Here is a 13,470-nt window from a genome sequence, read left to right as displayed (position 1 = left end):
GGTGGCCGAGCAAGCACTGGAAAGCCACAATCTGAACAGCTTAGATGAATGGGATCAAATCTATTCCAACCCCTCCCCTAGTATTATAAGTACTTTTATAATAAAAGCAGTACATATTTGTTATAGCAAATAAAAGCATAGGCATAAAAAGTCCCTAATCCCAGAAACCCATTAGCAAAATATCTCCATTTTAGAAAGACAATGTGCGGAGAAGCTGGACACCCAGAGACCAGCTCTCAAACTATTAGAATCGTCCCAGTTAGAAGGGCCACAGGCCTGAATAATGGGGTGGAGAGGAGCAGACAGACCAGAAGACTAAGAGTGAGAAAGAAAAATGGGCACAGACTCCACCGTCAGTTCCTGATAATATCAAAGGAGAAGGGAATAGTCAGGGATGATGTGAAGATGTCTAGCAATGTTGCCCTTGAAGTAAAAAATACAGAATGCAGAGTAGGTTTAGGGCTAAAAGTAATGAGCTGGGTTGAGCCCATGCGTCTTCTGTGTCACATTCAGTAAATCAATGGCAATGTCCATTAGGCCCAGGAAGAGGAGGCTGGAGATTTTTCAGTTTGAGAGATACCAGCCTTTATTGTGTGGTCAAGATCATGAATGAAAAGAGATTTACTATCATTGTATAGAGTAAGATTAGGGCTAAGAATGGAACCTTGGGGAAAAACAATTATTTTACTTGAATCTGATAAAATCCATACCATACACCTCTCTAGAGAAAATTACAAATGCCTGTGATGTATTTGCATAGAATTTTAGAGACTTCACAGAGGTACTGATTGCCTAGGACTAAGAATTCTGTTAGAAAGCAGACAAAGAAGATGGGCAGTAACCAGCTGAGAGGAAAACTGGCAAGGGCCAAACCTGGAGCGTGTCTGAGGCAAGGGAGTGGTCCTGCCACCCAGCGGAGCAGAGAAGCCCAGGCACAAAGGCTGGGAAAAGGCCAGTATGCAGCTGGCCTCACTGGCACTGTTTCTCCGTCCTGCCAAATGGCCAACTGCAGTAGAGAGACGAGTGACTGGGAGATAGAAAACACGGTAAACAGTTAGTGTAGGTAAGTCTTTCAAGAAGTTTGGTAGTGAAAGAAAGGGATGAAAGCCAATAACTTGATGGGAAGCGGTTTATAGACTCAAGAGACGTGATTTGTTAGTAGGCAGAGAAGACTCAGCCACAGAAAGGGGATAGTAAGGAATTGAGAGAATTGAGTCAATTGACAAAGTAGCATCTGGTAAGGAACCGGGTGGCAGTGGGCCCGAGAACAAGGTAAGGAGAGCCTCAGAAAAGACAAAGTGTGCATCCTCAGAGACACGGAGGAAAGAACTCCAGATACATGGACATAGGGGACATAATTCTGGTTAGAGGTAGAAAGATTGGGAAGGCCATGCTTGTTGGCCTCAGGAATCTGGCACATCAACCTTTTCTGGTATCTGGAGCAGCCGTGACCTGCAAAGTATAGGAGTGGAGCTGTGTGCATTGGTGAACAGTGGAAGAAGAGAGTCCTTAGAATGAAAACTCTCCACATTTCAGTAGATGGGGATAACTTCTCTTCTTGGGTAGTCAATACTAGCTGCCAGGCAGCCTTTCAGTTCCATTTATGAAAGCATTCTTTGAATGCTTTCAAATGCCCTGTGGTAGGTCCTAGAAATTGTTTAAGACAGTTCCTGCCTTTGGGGAGCTCATCTTCTTCACCGGGTAGTTTGGTAGCTTTGGGTGAGCTTTTTATCATGTCTGCAACATTATCCACTTTGTTAATTAATATGGCATGTTTTTACTCTTCAGCTCACGTTCCTCTGATAGTGGATAAGAGCTGAGGTAATACAGCTTTGTTTTAATATAAGCATTTAAAAATCTAGTCTGGGAAGTAATTAAATTCCAGACTTACATTTTTGAAAAGAGAATCTTGTATTACTCAATGAATATGTCCTCAGTACTATGTAGGCATGTTATCATTGTAATACCTAAGAGTGTGGACTGAAGGTTAAAGCCTCTCCTATCCCCCACCTCCCTTCCTGAGGTCATGGCTGTGTGCGCACCATACTTCTCGCCTTTAAAAAATACATTCACTCCTGTATGTGTCCACACTCACAGATCTATACCTGCAGCTTTTTTTCTTTAACGTGAATGGTTCATACTCTTTATGTTATTTTTTGAGATAGGTCTCACGCTGTTGCCCAGGCTAGAGTGCAGAGGCGCAATCATGGTTCACTGCAGCCTCGATCTGCTGGGCTCAAATGATCTTCCAACCTTGCCCTCCCTCCTGAGTAGCTGCGACTACAGGCCACCACAATTGTTAAATTTTTTGTCCAGTTGGGGTCTCATTTTGTTGCCCAGACTGGTCTTGAACTTCTGGCCTCACAACATCCTCCTGCCTCAGCCTCCCAAAGTGCTGGAATTGCAGGCATGAGCCACTGTGCCCAACCTAATTATACTGTTTAACTTGCTTTTTTCATTTAACAGCAAGTCTTGAAAATGTTTCTTTATAAGTTCAGTAGGCTTACCTTCTGGCTGCATAAATATTTCATAAGGTGAATGTGCTGTGATTTATGTAACTATTCCTCTAACTGTGGGTGTTTAGGTTGCTGCTTTTTCTCTTACCCTTTTCACAGTCACAAATATGTATGCACACAGACAAGTATTTCTTTAGAGTATATTCCTAATAGGAGTTTGCTGGATCAGCAGGGGTGTGTGATAGAGACTGCCAGATCACCCTCCAAAAAGGCTTGAGCACTTCGCACTGTGGCCAGACCGCCTGTTTCCCCACACTCCAGCATCGCCGGACGTTAGGAATCTTTTAAATCTTCGTTATGCCTATAGAAGAGGCATCAGATTTGATGGTTGCCTGAGTTTCAGTCTCTTGAAATAGGGCCTTTGAAGCAACACGTGGAAACAGAAAGCATTCAAATAAAGTTTTTAGTAAACTTTATGGCATATGTAAATATTTGTCCGAGGTAGTTATTTAAAGCAAAGTACTTAAATTTAAAAAATACTTAATCCTTTATCTGCGGATTCTCTTTCTCCATTTTCTAATTTATTCCCTCCGGTATAGACTGTGGAGCGGGGGCTCCTTTAATTAGAGTTAATTAACTCTTCTCAGTTCTGTCCTGAAGCACATGCCTTTATGAATATGACCCCCACCCCCCCACACTGCCCCTTCCCTGCAGCGGGATTCAAAACCTCTCATCTGAGGAGCATTCAGTTTTAATTAAATATGTGTGTGTGCACGTGTGTTCGTATTTTAAAACCCCAAAGTAAATCAGTCAACCTTCCTGGTGCATCTAAATATTTAATTTGATTTTCTTCCTTGTAGTTTCTGCCCACTTTCCTTTTTATTTTAAGATAAATATACTAATAATCTCGTTTCTTCCCCTGGGAGCTTTCTGCATTCTATACTGAGTAATTCTACCCACTTTTAACATTGTAAAGCCTATATCTGTTTTCTTACCAATCACAAGTTTGAGGATTGTTTTTATCTACTTGTTCCAATTAGATTTTCCCCTAGAATCCTTTACTATAAACCAATGAAAAAGTCCCCCGTGGCCGTCAGACCTAAAGTAAAGCCTGGGCAGGGAAAAGAAGTAGGGGCGGGGTGTGGGGGAGGGGAGAGGAGGGGGAGGGAAAGGCCAGTTCTGCAGTCCTCCTCTGCCACCTGCCAGTGTCCTGGAAGAAACATGCTGAGAAGCGCATGCATTGTGGTGTTCTCCCTTTTGTTTTTCTGTTCAATAAGGAGTTTTCAGGTGTTTCTACAGCAGTGTTTACTTAGGTTATCTCTGACCAAAGTCACACTCAAAAAGCAGGCTGTGGAACTACTGGTTAGCAAACGCTTTCAGTAAACTGACTTTCAAAGGGAGGGAAGTGGAACTTCTTTAATGTAGAAATCTCCACTCATGGTCTCTGTGTCTGATCTTCTGCCATGGTTTGTTCCAAAACTCAGCTTGTCTTTCCAAATAGCCTAGACAGAACAAGTTTTTACAAGTGCACATTGAAAGTACATTGAGAGAAGCCCCAGAATGTGTATGGGGCTTCCTATCATGGAGGAAGTAAGGTCATTCTTAACAGAGTAATAATTGCCCACAATTGACTGGAAAAGTCTTTTTCTTCCCAAATTAGTGTTTTCTGTATACCATCTTCTCTCAATGGTTATATAGTTATTTGGAATTCCTGTTAACTTTTTTTTTTTTTAAGTGAAAGCAAGTTTATTAAGAAAGTAAAAGAATAAAAGAATGGCTACTCCATAGGCACAGCAGCCCTGTTAACTTTGAAACTTCAGAGTTTATAGCTATGAAAAGAAAGAAGAATGAAATGAGCAGATTGAGGAATTTGCTGAGGCTCACATAATTCACATGCACACTACAGTCCGTTTACACTTTACTTTTGAATTGTTAGAAGAGAAAAAAAGCTAACCTAAATCTTAATTTCATTCCGTTTGTCATGTGGAAGCTTGTCATTGAGAATACTTAATGGACAAGTTTCCTGAACAAACTGTGTAAATCAAGTATGGCCTGACACTCACCTGGAAGCCAGCAATTCTGAAATTGGAGTCCGGCTTAGAACTGAATCTTACGTGGCCTGCAGCAAGTCATTTCACATCTTACCTCCCTTTTTTGGCATCTATAAAGGATAAATACTTCTGTCTCAGGGATGTTGAAAGGATTAATTAGTTAGTCTATAAAGAACTTTGAAGATGAAAAGTACTTTAAAAGTGCTTCTTAATAACATTATTGCTTAGAAAAGAGTGCCACTTTTATGCTAACCACTTTATGTCTCAAATTATATAAAGAAGGTGTGTTTAGTACGTTACTACAAGTTGTAAACTAGAGATAAATTTCTCATGGTGTGAACATCAAACATTAGCTTCAGAATTTCAAAGAAGGATCACTTTGTCTGGGGGATCATTTAGGAGCTGTGTTCTCCTCAGTGATTAGTTACAAAGACCATATTTCAGGGAAAAGAAGACCCTTTCACACAGTTCAGCCTTTTTTTTTCTTCAGTCAGGTTTCTTAGCCCTCACTTTAACAGGCTGCGTTGAATGTGATTGGGGCAGGGAGGGCAGGAGACGGAGTATACTATTTTTGAGGAGGGAACAGAATAGAAGAGAACCATATTCTTTGTTTTGTTTTCTGTCTCATCTATCTCAGTCTTATCAGGGGAATAAGAATCTATTGCTTTAGCCATTTCTAGAAAAGTTAAAGTAACTGTTTAAACATACTGAAAATATATATCATTAGGCTTAATTCAGTTTATTTCCCTCTAAACCAAGTTAACAAAAAGGGCCAGTGTTCTAGTTTATAATAAAAAATTATTATAACATTCAGTGAAGTTTCATATAACGGGTACAAAATTCATACTTAACCTCTTTATTGGAAAGCAGAGGGGGGTTGTGTTAATTATACAGATAACAGTGAAGTGCAGGGCACAGCAGACTATAACAGAGACACAGATTATATAAAGAGAGCCTAGAAAAATTTGGGAAATGTGATCAAGAAATGAAACGAGGCCGGGCGCGGTGGCTCAAGCCTGTAATCCCAGCACTTTGGGAGGCCGAGACGGGCGGATCACGAGGTCAGGAGATCGAGACCATCCTGGCTAACAAGGTGAAACCCCATCTCTACTAAAAAATACAAAAAAATACTAGCCGGGCGAGGTGGCGGGCGCCTGTAGTCCCAGCTACTTGGGAGGCTGAGGCGGGAGAATGGCGTAAACCCAGGAGGCGGAGCTTGCAGTGGGGTGAGATCCGGCCACTGCACTCCAGCCTGGGCAACAGAGTGAGACTCCGTCTCAAAAAAAAAAAAAAAAGAAAAGAAATGAGATTTAAATTTGGGATAAAGTATGTCAGAAAGAGTAAGTCAAGTAAGAAACTAAAAGGAAAGATACCTGGAGAGATATCAGTGACTAGAGCTGAATCAGGTGGAATTACCCAAGTGTAATTGCTTTTGTTTTCTCTCATTGTCATCAGACGGATTCATATTTCAAGCTGTTCATGCTGTGGGATGATGGCTTGCAGTCTACTGAGTTAAGACTGAGTGAAGGAAAAATAAGAATTATAGCTCTTCTCTGTGACTTGACCTGGAGGACTTAATTTGTGCTCATTCCTTTGTAAAAGGTGGACGACTGGCTAAAATACTCACATACCGAATTTGTGTATTGTTTAAATATATCATTATATCATAAATGCCATTGACCATTATGGTCAATTACAGGCTTCAGAAGTAGATTGCTCTTTGCATTTGGTCTTCAGAAATATGATTGATTTTAGTAAGAAAAGTAGCAGGCATTGAAGTGTTTGATACTGCCACTTAAGATATTAAATTAGTGGGTGTTTTTGCCAGTCATTGTTTTACAGTCTGTCTCTGGAATATGAATAATGACTATTTGAGTGCACCTAATTCTTTCAATTTATTGTGTTAAGTGAATGATATTTTCATTTACATGTGTAAACATTTTTCTTCGCAATCAATTCTAATCAAAACTTGTTTCAAATAGTAAATTAAAACATAATTTTGATTAATGTGGCATTCTTTTAAATTTCCTGTAGCAAAACACTTGAAGATCGTTTGAAAATTGAAGCAAAAAATGGGACGTTGAGTGTATCCGATACCACTGTTGGCAGCAAACAATTGACATTCACATTAAAGAGGGTGAGTTATCTTTTATTGTTATTTTTTAATTCACAAAAGAATAATAGGCTTTCAATAGTATTTTGTGTGTGTGTCCTAAGACCAGCCTTCTCACACCTCTTCCCTATTGAGGAAGCTGTGTTCCCTGTTCTAGCGTTTTCTCTGCAACCAGAGCCCCTGGTGGGCCAAGAGCACAGTGTGTGACTACAGTAGAGCCAGGAGTGTCACTGGTGTCCCAAGGGAGACAGGGACTTAGTGGCCCTGGAGTTAGCTCAGTTGGAGATGAACCAGCTGTCTTGGTTTCTGGATCGCTCTGTGGCCTGAGGTGTGGCTTGTAAAGCAAAAGTCCCATCCTGACCCTCTAAGGATGTAGGGCTACCTCGCATGTATGTGGACTTTGAAGAAGACTGGGAATCGGTGAGTTCTGATACCTCGTGACAGTCACACCCAGCTTGCCCAGATACTATCATTTTAGAAGACAAACTACTCTGCCAGTGGTCGTCCTATTCTAAATTGATTTATAAGATCTATCTTTTTAGCCACTGGTAATAATGCCTGTCACACATTATAGGGAGAGTAAACTGCTTAAATATTTACTGTTAACTGAATCCAGTTGTATTTCTCAAAAAATTTTTTTCTCATTCGTAGTCAGTCCTCTTCAATATAGTCACCAAATAGAATGACAAAGATTTCATCCCTTTTTTTTTTTTTCCTAAGCAGTAGTAGGGAGATATAATTCACAGACCATATGCTCCTTCTAAAGTGTACAATTCAATGATTCTTAGTGTATTCACTGAGTTGGGCAACCATCACACTATGTAGTTCCAGAACATTTTCATCACCCCAGAAAGAAGCCCTATATCCTTTAGCATTTACCCCCATATTTTCATCCCCCAGCCCCTGGCAACCACTAATCTACTTCCTGTCTCTATAGCTTTGCCTGTTCTGGACATTTCATACAAATGGAATCATTCAATGTGAAGTCTTTCGTAACTGGCTTCTTCACTGAGCATAATGTTTTCAAGGTTTATTCATTCAATGGTGTAACTTTGCATCGGAATTGCATTTCTTTTTATGGCTGAATAATATACCATTGTATGTATATAACACATTTTGCTATTCATTCTTTTTTAAGGGACACTGGGTTGTGTTCTTTTGGGGGAAGTGATTAATAATCTGCTATGAAAATGAATGTGTAAATTTTTTCATGAACATGTGTTTTCATTTATCTTGGGTCTTTACCTAGGAGCGGAATTGCTGCGTCATACAGCGTAGCTATTTAACTTCTTAAGAAACCTGTCAGACAGTTTTCCAAAGTGGCTGCACCATTTTACATTCCCACCAAGCAGCATATAAGGGTTGCAGGTTTTCCACATCCACACCAAACCTGTTGCTGTCTGTCATCTTTATTATAGCCATGCTAGTGGGTATGAGTGGTGTGTTGTTTGATTTGCGGTCCCTAATGACTAATGAGTTGAGCATTTTATCATGTGCTTATTGGTCATTTGTGTATCATCTCTGGAGAACCACCTCATCACATCCTGTACCCATTCCTCTCTGATTTCTCTAAAATTTTCCCAACCTGCATCAGGAGGCTTGCCAAGTAATTAAAAAAACTTCATTATTCTAAGTGCAAAAAGCTTTTCAGTTAATTCTGTTTGCTGAGAGCAAATTTGCCCTCTTACATTTATCACTTATATCAGCCAAATACACATTTGGAGGGACCTCATTGTGCCTCTTCCTAATTTCTTATCAATTTTCTTTATACCTGGAAGCAATCCTTGATTCTCTCTGAAACTCAAATGATGTCAAATGGGGCAGGAGCAGCACAGCCTAGAAGGATCCTAGGTCTGCAGCGCGGCCACCTCAGCTCCTACAGAGGCCCCTCTGCTGGGTTGAGTGAGCACCTACTTTGCAGTAACCTGAAAATACAAACCTTTTCCCACTGTTTTCTAAATTGGAAGGAACTGAGGTGAAGATCAGTTTAAAATTTGTAGTAAAATGAAAATAAGATGGCTCTGAAATTATATTTTTGTTTATAAAAAAAGTATGAAGAATTGCTTAAATTCAGTTATGGCCTCATAACTGAATCAAGCAGAGGCTTTGAAACTGTTTTTGAGGAATGTGTCAATTAATGTTTGATGTGTTTGTTTCCTTACTTGATAAACATTTTAATTATTAAATCTCAGTTTTACTTGAGTTCAGGTTTTCAGTAAATTTTACTTATTCAGGCAGTTGTTCATAGAAGTCTCTATACTGCATGTTTGATACGCTCAGGTAGAATCTTGAGTTTTTCCCATATTTGCATATGTATCTCCTAAAATTTCAGTAAAATTTAAGAGGAAAAATCTATGCTTTAATGTCGTTTAAGATTGTATAGTGGTAAAACTGGGATTCAGCCACAAATCTAATTTTAAAATTTCATTTAGTACAGTTCCTCATCAAGTCTGAGGCTGTTCCTGATACAAGTGTGTCTGTCTGCATCTGTCCTTCTCCTCCCTCTGTGACAGGAGTGCTGGAGGCTATGGTGAACTAGTAGGGAAGAGGAGGCAGGAGCACCCGGGAGAAGCACTAATGGGCCCATAGATCCTCCTGGATCCCCCACATGGCAGCAAGGCCTTCCGATGCAGCCGTGGGAGAGAGGCTAGTCCTAGTCCTTTTTCTGCACTGAAATTTGTCTGCAGAACAATAACCACTGCTTACAAGCTCCTCTCCAAGCTCCTACCTTGATGGGGAAAGTCTGGCAGAGCTTCCCACCATGTGTTCCAGGAGATGTAAATAGTGACCCTGGAAGATTACTTTTGCTATCAGACTGATAAGGGAAAAAAACCTTGGACTGATGTCCATGTTGAAGACTCATGAAGGTGCCTTAACTTAGAAGCTCCAGCACACCTTGTTTATCTGTATTTAGCACATCATTTTCCAAAATTATATGAAGAAACTTTTTTTTCTTTTCCTTTTTTTTTTTTTTCTTTCTTTCTTTTTTTTGAGACAGAGTCTCGCTCTGTCTTCCAGGCTGGAGTGCAGTGGTGCGATCTCGGCTTGCTGCAAGCTCCACCTCCTGGGTTCACGCCATTCTCCTGCCTCAGCCTCCCAAGTAGCTGGCACTACAGGCCCCCACCACCACACCCAGCTAATGTTTTGTATTTTTAGTAAACACGGGGTTTCACCGTGTTAGCCAGGATGGTCTCGATCTCCTGACCTTGTGATCAGCCTGCCTCAGCCTCCCAAAGTGCTGGGATTACAGGCATGAGCCACCACGTCTGGCCTGAAGAAACCCTTTTTAAATAAATTCTGATTAACATGAAGAAGCAAAATATTGAATAACTGGTATTGGTTCACTTTACAGGGCTCCTGGTGATGTCATCACTCGCTCAGCTAGGGAGTGTTAGAAGGAGTTCTGAGGTTTCCATTAATGCATGTGTATTGATGCCTGCCCTGTGCTTCATGCTAGGGACAGACATGGCTCTTGCTACCACAGTTCTCAGTCTATGGGAGAGAGAGACAGCGGGTAAAAATTATATACCTCTAATTATGTCATTAGAACTGTGGCAAGTGCTTCAAAGGTGAGCAGAGGGCTGTGAGATTGTTTGGTAAAGGACCAAACTTTGCACAGTTTCAGTAAGCACAGGACTGAACTGACATAGTATTTCTATTTTTTTTTTTAAATCCTCCGGCTGTTGCATGGAGAGTTGCCTTAAGGGGTATTTGAGAGGAAGCAGAGCACAATTAAGGCAACTCCGTGGTGGCCATGGTTAGGACGGGCAGCAGCCTGGGCTCGGGTGGTACCCTCCAAGACAGAGCACAGTGGAGGAGTTTGGGATAGGATCAGAATACACAGGATAGGATTTACTTTGAAAAGACAGTCGAAGAATGGTAATAATCAGAGAAGGGACTTAAAGAATTATTCAGAAACCCGGTTTAAGAGCTTCTTAGAATAGGAGAAATGCATCTTTTTTTTTTTTTTTTGACATTACAAATTGCTTTCCTTCCCCACTATTCTCTCACTTTCAACTGTTTAATTTTAGAAGATTGGGTAATATCCACAAGAGGTGAATGTGGAGACTTTCTCCTCAAGGGTAACATACAGATGCATGTTTTGTGTTAGGTGTGTAGAAAATACAGATCCTGGCTGGGCGTGGTGGTGCGCGCCTGAAGTCCCAGCACTTTGGGAGGCCAAGGTGGGTGGATCACGAGGTCAAGAGATTGAGACCATCCTGGACAACACAGTGAAACCCCATCTCTACTAAAAATACAAAAAATATAGCTGGGCATGGTGGTGGGTGCCTATAGTCCCAGCTACTCGGGAGGCTGAGGCAGAGAATAGCGTAAACCCAGGAGGCGGGGCTTGCAGTGAGCAGAGATCGCGTCACTGCACTCCAGCCTGGGTGACTGAGGGAGGCTCGGTCTCAAAAAAAAAAAAAAAATCTAGCCAGGCGTGGTCACCTGTAATCCCAGCTACTCTGGAGGCTGAGGCGGGGGAATTGCTTGAATCGGGAGGCGGAGGTTGCAGTGAGCCGAGAGTGTGCCATTGCACTCCAGCCTGGCAACAGAGCGAGACTCCATCTCAAAAAAAGAAAAAGAAAATACAGATCCCAGTGAAGCAGGTTCCCTGGGTGTCCATAAGGCGATGCTTTTCCACTTTATCAACTGAGGCCCCTGACAGTGCTTTCTCAGTTTACCATCTGTGCAGTTCCACCACTAATAATTTTTTTTTTTTTTTTGAGCTTTACATTCAGGAGTTTGTATTTTCAAAACCATTAAATGTGTTTTGTTTTGTTTTGTTTTTTGTTTTTTTGAGACGGAGTCTCGCTCTGTCGCCCAGGCTGGAGTGCCGTGGCCGGATCTCAGCTCACTGTAAGCTCCGCCTGCCGGGTTTACGCCATTCTCCTGCCTCAGCCTCCCGAGTAGCTGGGACTACAGGCGCCCGCCACCTCGCCCGGCTAGTTTTTTGTATTTTTCAGTAGAGACGGGGTTTCACTGTGTTAGCCAGGATGGTCTCGATCTCCTGACCTCGTGATCCACCCGTCTCGGCCTCCCAAAGTGCTGGGATTTTTTTGTGTAACTCTTACTTTGTTGTGGCTTCTGCATTGATAATTTTCTAAGGATTTCTGCTGAAAGTAGTTAAACCATTTGGTGCTGCGGATGGGTAGGGAGGAGTTCCAGCTCCCATGTGAGCCAATGAGCATTGAGAACAAAAGTGAGCACTTTTCCAGCAGTCAGCCCGGGAGTCCACATGCTTACTGCAGCTGTGAACTTGTGCGTTGTCTGCCTCGCTTTCATCAGTGATTAATGAGAGCAGTTTGCTGCTTTTAAGGAAGGAGAGGTGGAGTTTTGGGAAACAGCTAAAAATTCTTGGGAGCAAGTTCTATGAATGAGTGTTTTAATAATGTACTTTTAGTACATTTAAGTATTTTTTTCTTTTGTTTTTAAAAACAGTGGGAATAAACGAATGGCTCTAGTTTGTAAACAAAGATCTCTAAAAGGAAAGTGGACACTCTGTAAGTGATAATCATCTTTAAGGTGGCTCTTTTGTAGGCTCTTTTAAAACAACACAGTGGTCATGTGAGTGTGTTGGTTGAAAAACCAGTCTCCTACTTTGTAGTAGGCTGGTCTATCAGGGCCCTTCTCTTGCCTGGGGTTCAGAATTTCTGCTTTTGCATTGATGGTGAAAGTTGGCCTTGGTGCTGCTGTTTCTGCCAGGGTAGCACTTATCAGAGCGGAGTCCAGGCAGCCCCACCAGGTCCCCTGGAGCCTGTGGGCAGCATTTCTCCTGGCAGCAGGTCTGAGATTGGTGGCAGTACTGTTGGCATCCTGACGGTTACCAGAAAAGAGGTATAGCATTTTCTGTGTTTCCCTCTACTCGTTTAATTTTCTCTTTTAGTCTGAACAGCAGAAGAAGCAACAGGAGGCTGAGAAACTGCATCGACAAGAAAGGAAAAGACTCCGTCGTTCAGCCGGACACCTGAAGTCAAGACACAAAAGAGGACGGTCGTTTCATTGATTTGGGAAGTGATCCTACCTGTGATTAGGGAGGGGTACGTCTCCCCCAAACTGATCGTCATTAAGAGTGTTCAACACAGATAAGGGAACACACGTTTTTAAAGTTCCATGTACATTCTTGTACACAGAGGTAAAGATTTGAAAACCTGTGCTTTGTGGATTAGACTGTGAAGCTGGGCCCTGCCGATGGCCACCACATAGCCCAAGGGTGAGCTTGCAAGTCATTGCTCCCTGGAAATATTGTCCTTTCCCCATGGTTTTAATCATGTAAACCAGGTTGGGGTTTTTTAATATTGTGAAGTGTACACCATGAAATAAAAGGTTTATCCTGTGCTAGAAACCAAGATTTATCATGCTCTAGGAACTTTGTTCCTACACTGCCTACTGCCATTCATGATTAAACCATCCAGAAATACCATCTCTGTTTTACCTGGTGTCTGTGTATTGCCTGTGTTTGTGTTTATAAGTGTATGTTGATAGGTTTGTTTGGCTTGTTTATGTACTAGTTTGGGATTTGTTTTTAAATAATTTATACCAAGAGAGTATTATCTAATGGCGCAGGTTGAGAGCGTCCCAAATCCAAAAATCTAAAACTGTTTGAGCACTGTATTTATCTGTTCTTGCCCTGCTAGAAAGAACTACCTGAAACTGGGTAATTTATAAGTACAGAAAAAAGGTTTAATTGACTCACAGTTCTGCAGGTGGTACAGGAAGCATGGCTATGGAGGCCCCGGGAAGCTTACTATTGTGGCGGAAGGTGAAGCACAAGCAGGCATGTCCTACATGGCTAGAGCTGGGGGAAGAAGGCAAAGGGGGAGATGGTACACACTTTCAAACACCAGAT

General features: G+C 41.7%; 1 protein-coding gene across 2 annotated transcripts in view; it reads left to right on the top strand.

Moving 5' to 3' along the window:
- NOL10 (nucleolar protein 10) overlaps positions 1 to 13,044 on the top strand; it is a 115,694-nt gene extending 102,650 nt beyond the window's left edge. For both annotated transcript variants that reach the window (XM_007971496.3, XM_007971495.3), the window contains 2 exons: positions 6,542 to 6,644; positions 12,508 to 13,044. In XM_007971496.3, the coding sequence (XP_007969687.2) occupies positions 6,542 to 6,644; positions 12,508 to 12,627 (223 nt within the window). In that variant the 3' untranslated portion in view covers positions 12,628 to 13,044. The remainder of the gene's footprint in view (positions 1 to 6,541; positions 6,645 to 12,507) is intronic.
- Positions 13,045 to 13,470: the final 426 nt, after the last annotated feature.

Source organism: Chlorocebus sabaeus, chromosome 14, assembly GCF_047675955.1.
Source record: "Chlorocebus sabaeus isolate Y175 chromosome 14, mChlSab1.0.hap1, whole genome shotgun sequence".
Taxonomy (NCBI): Eukaryota; Metazoa; Chordata; class Mammalia; order Primates; family Cercopithecidae; genus Chlorocebus; species Chlorocebus sabaeus.
This window is presented reverse-complemented; position numbering and strand designations above follow the sequence as displayed.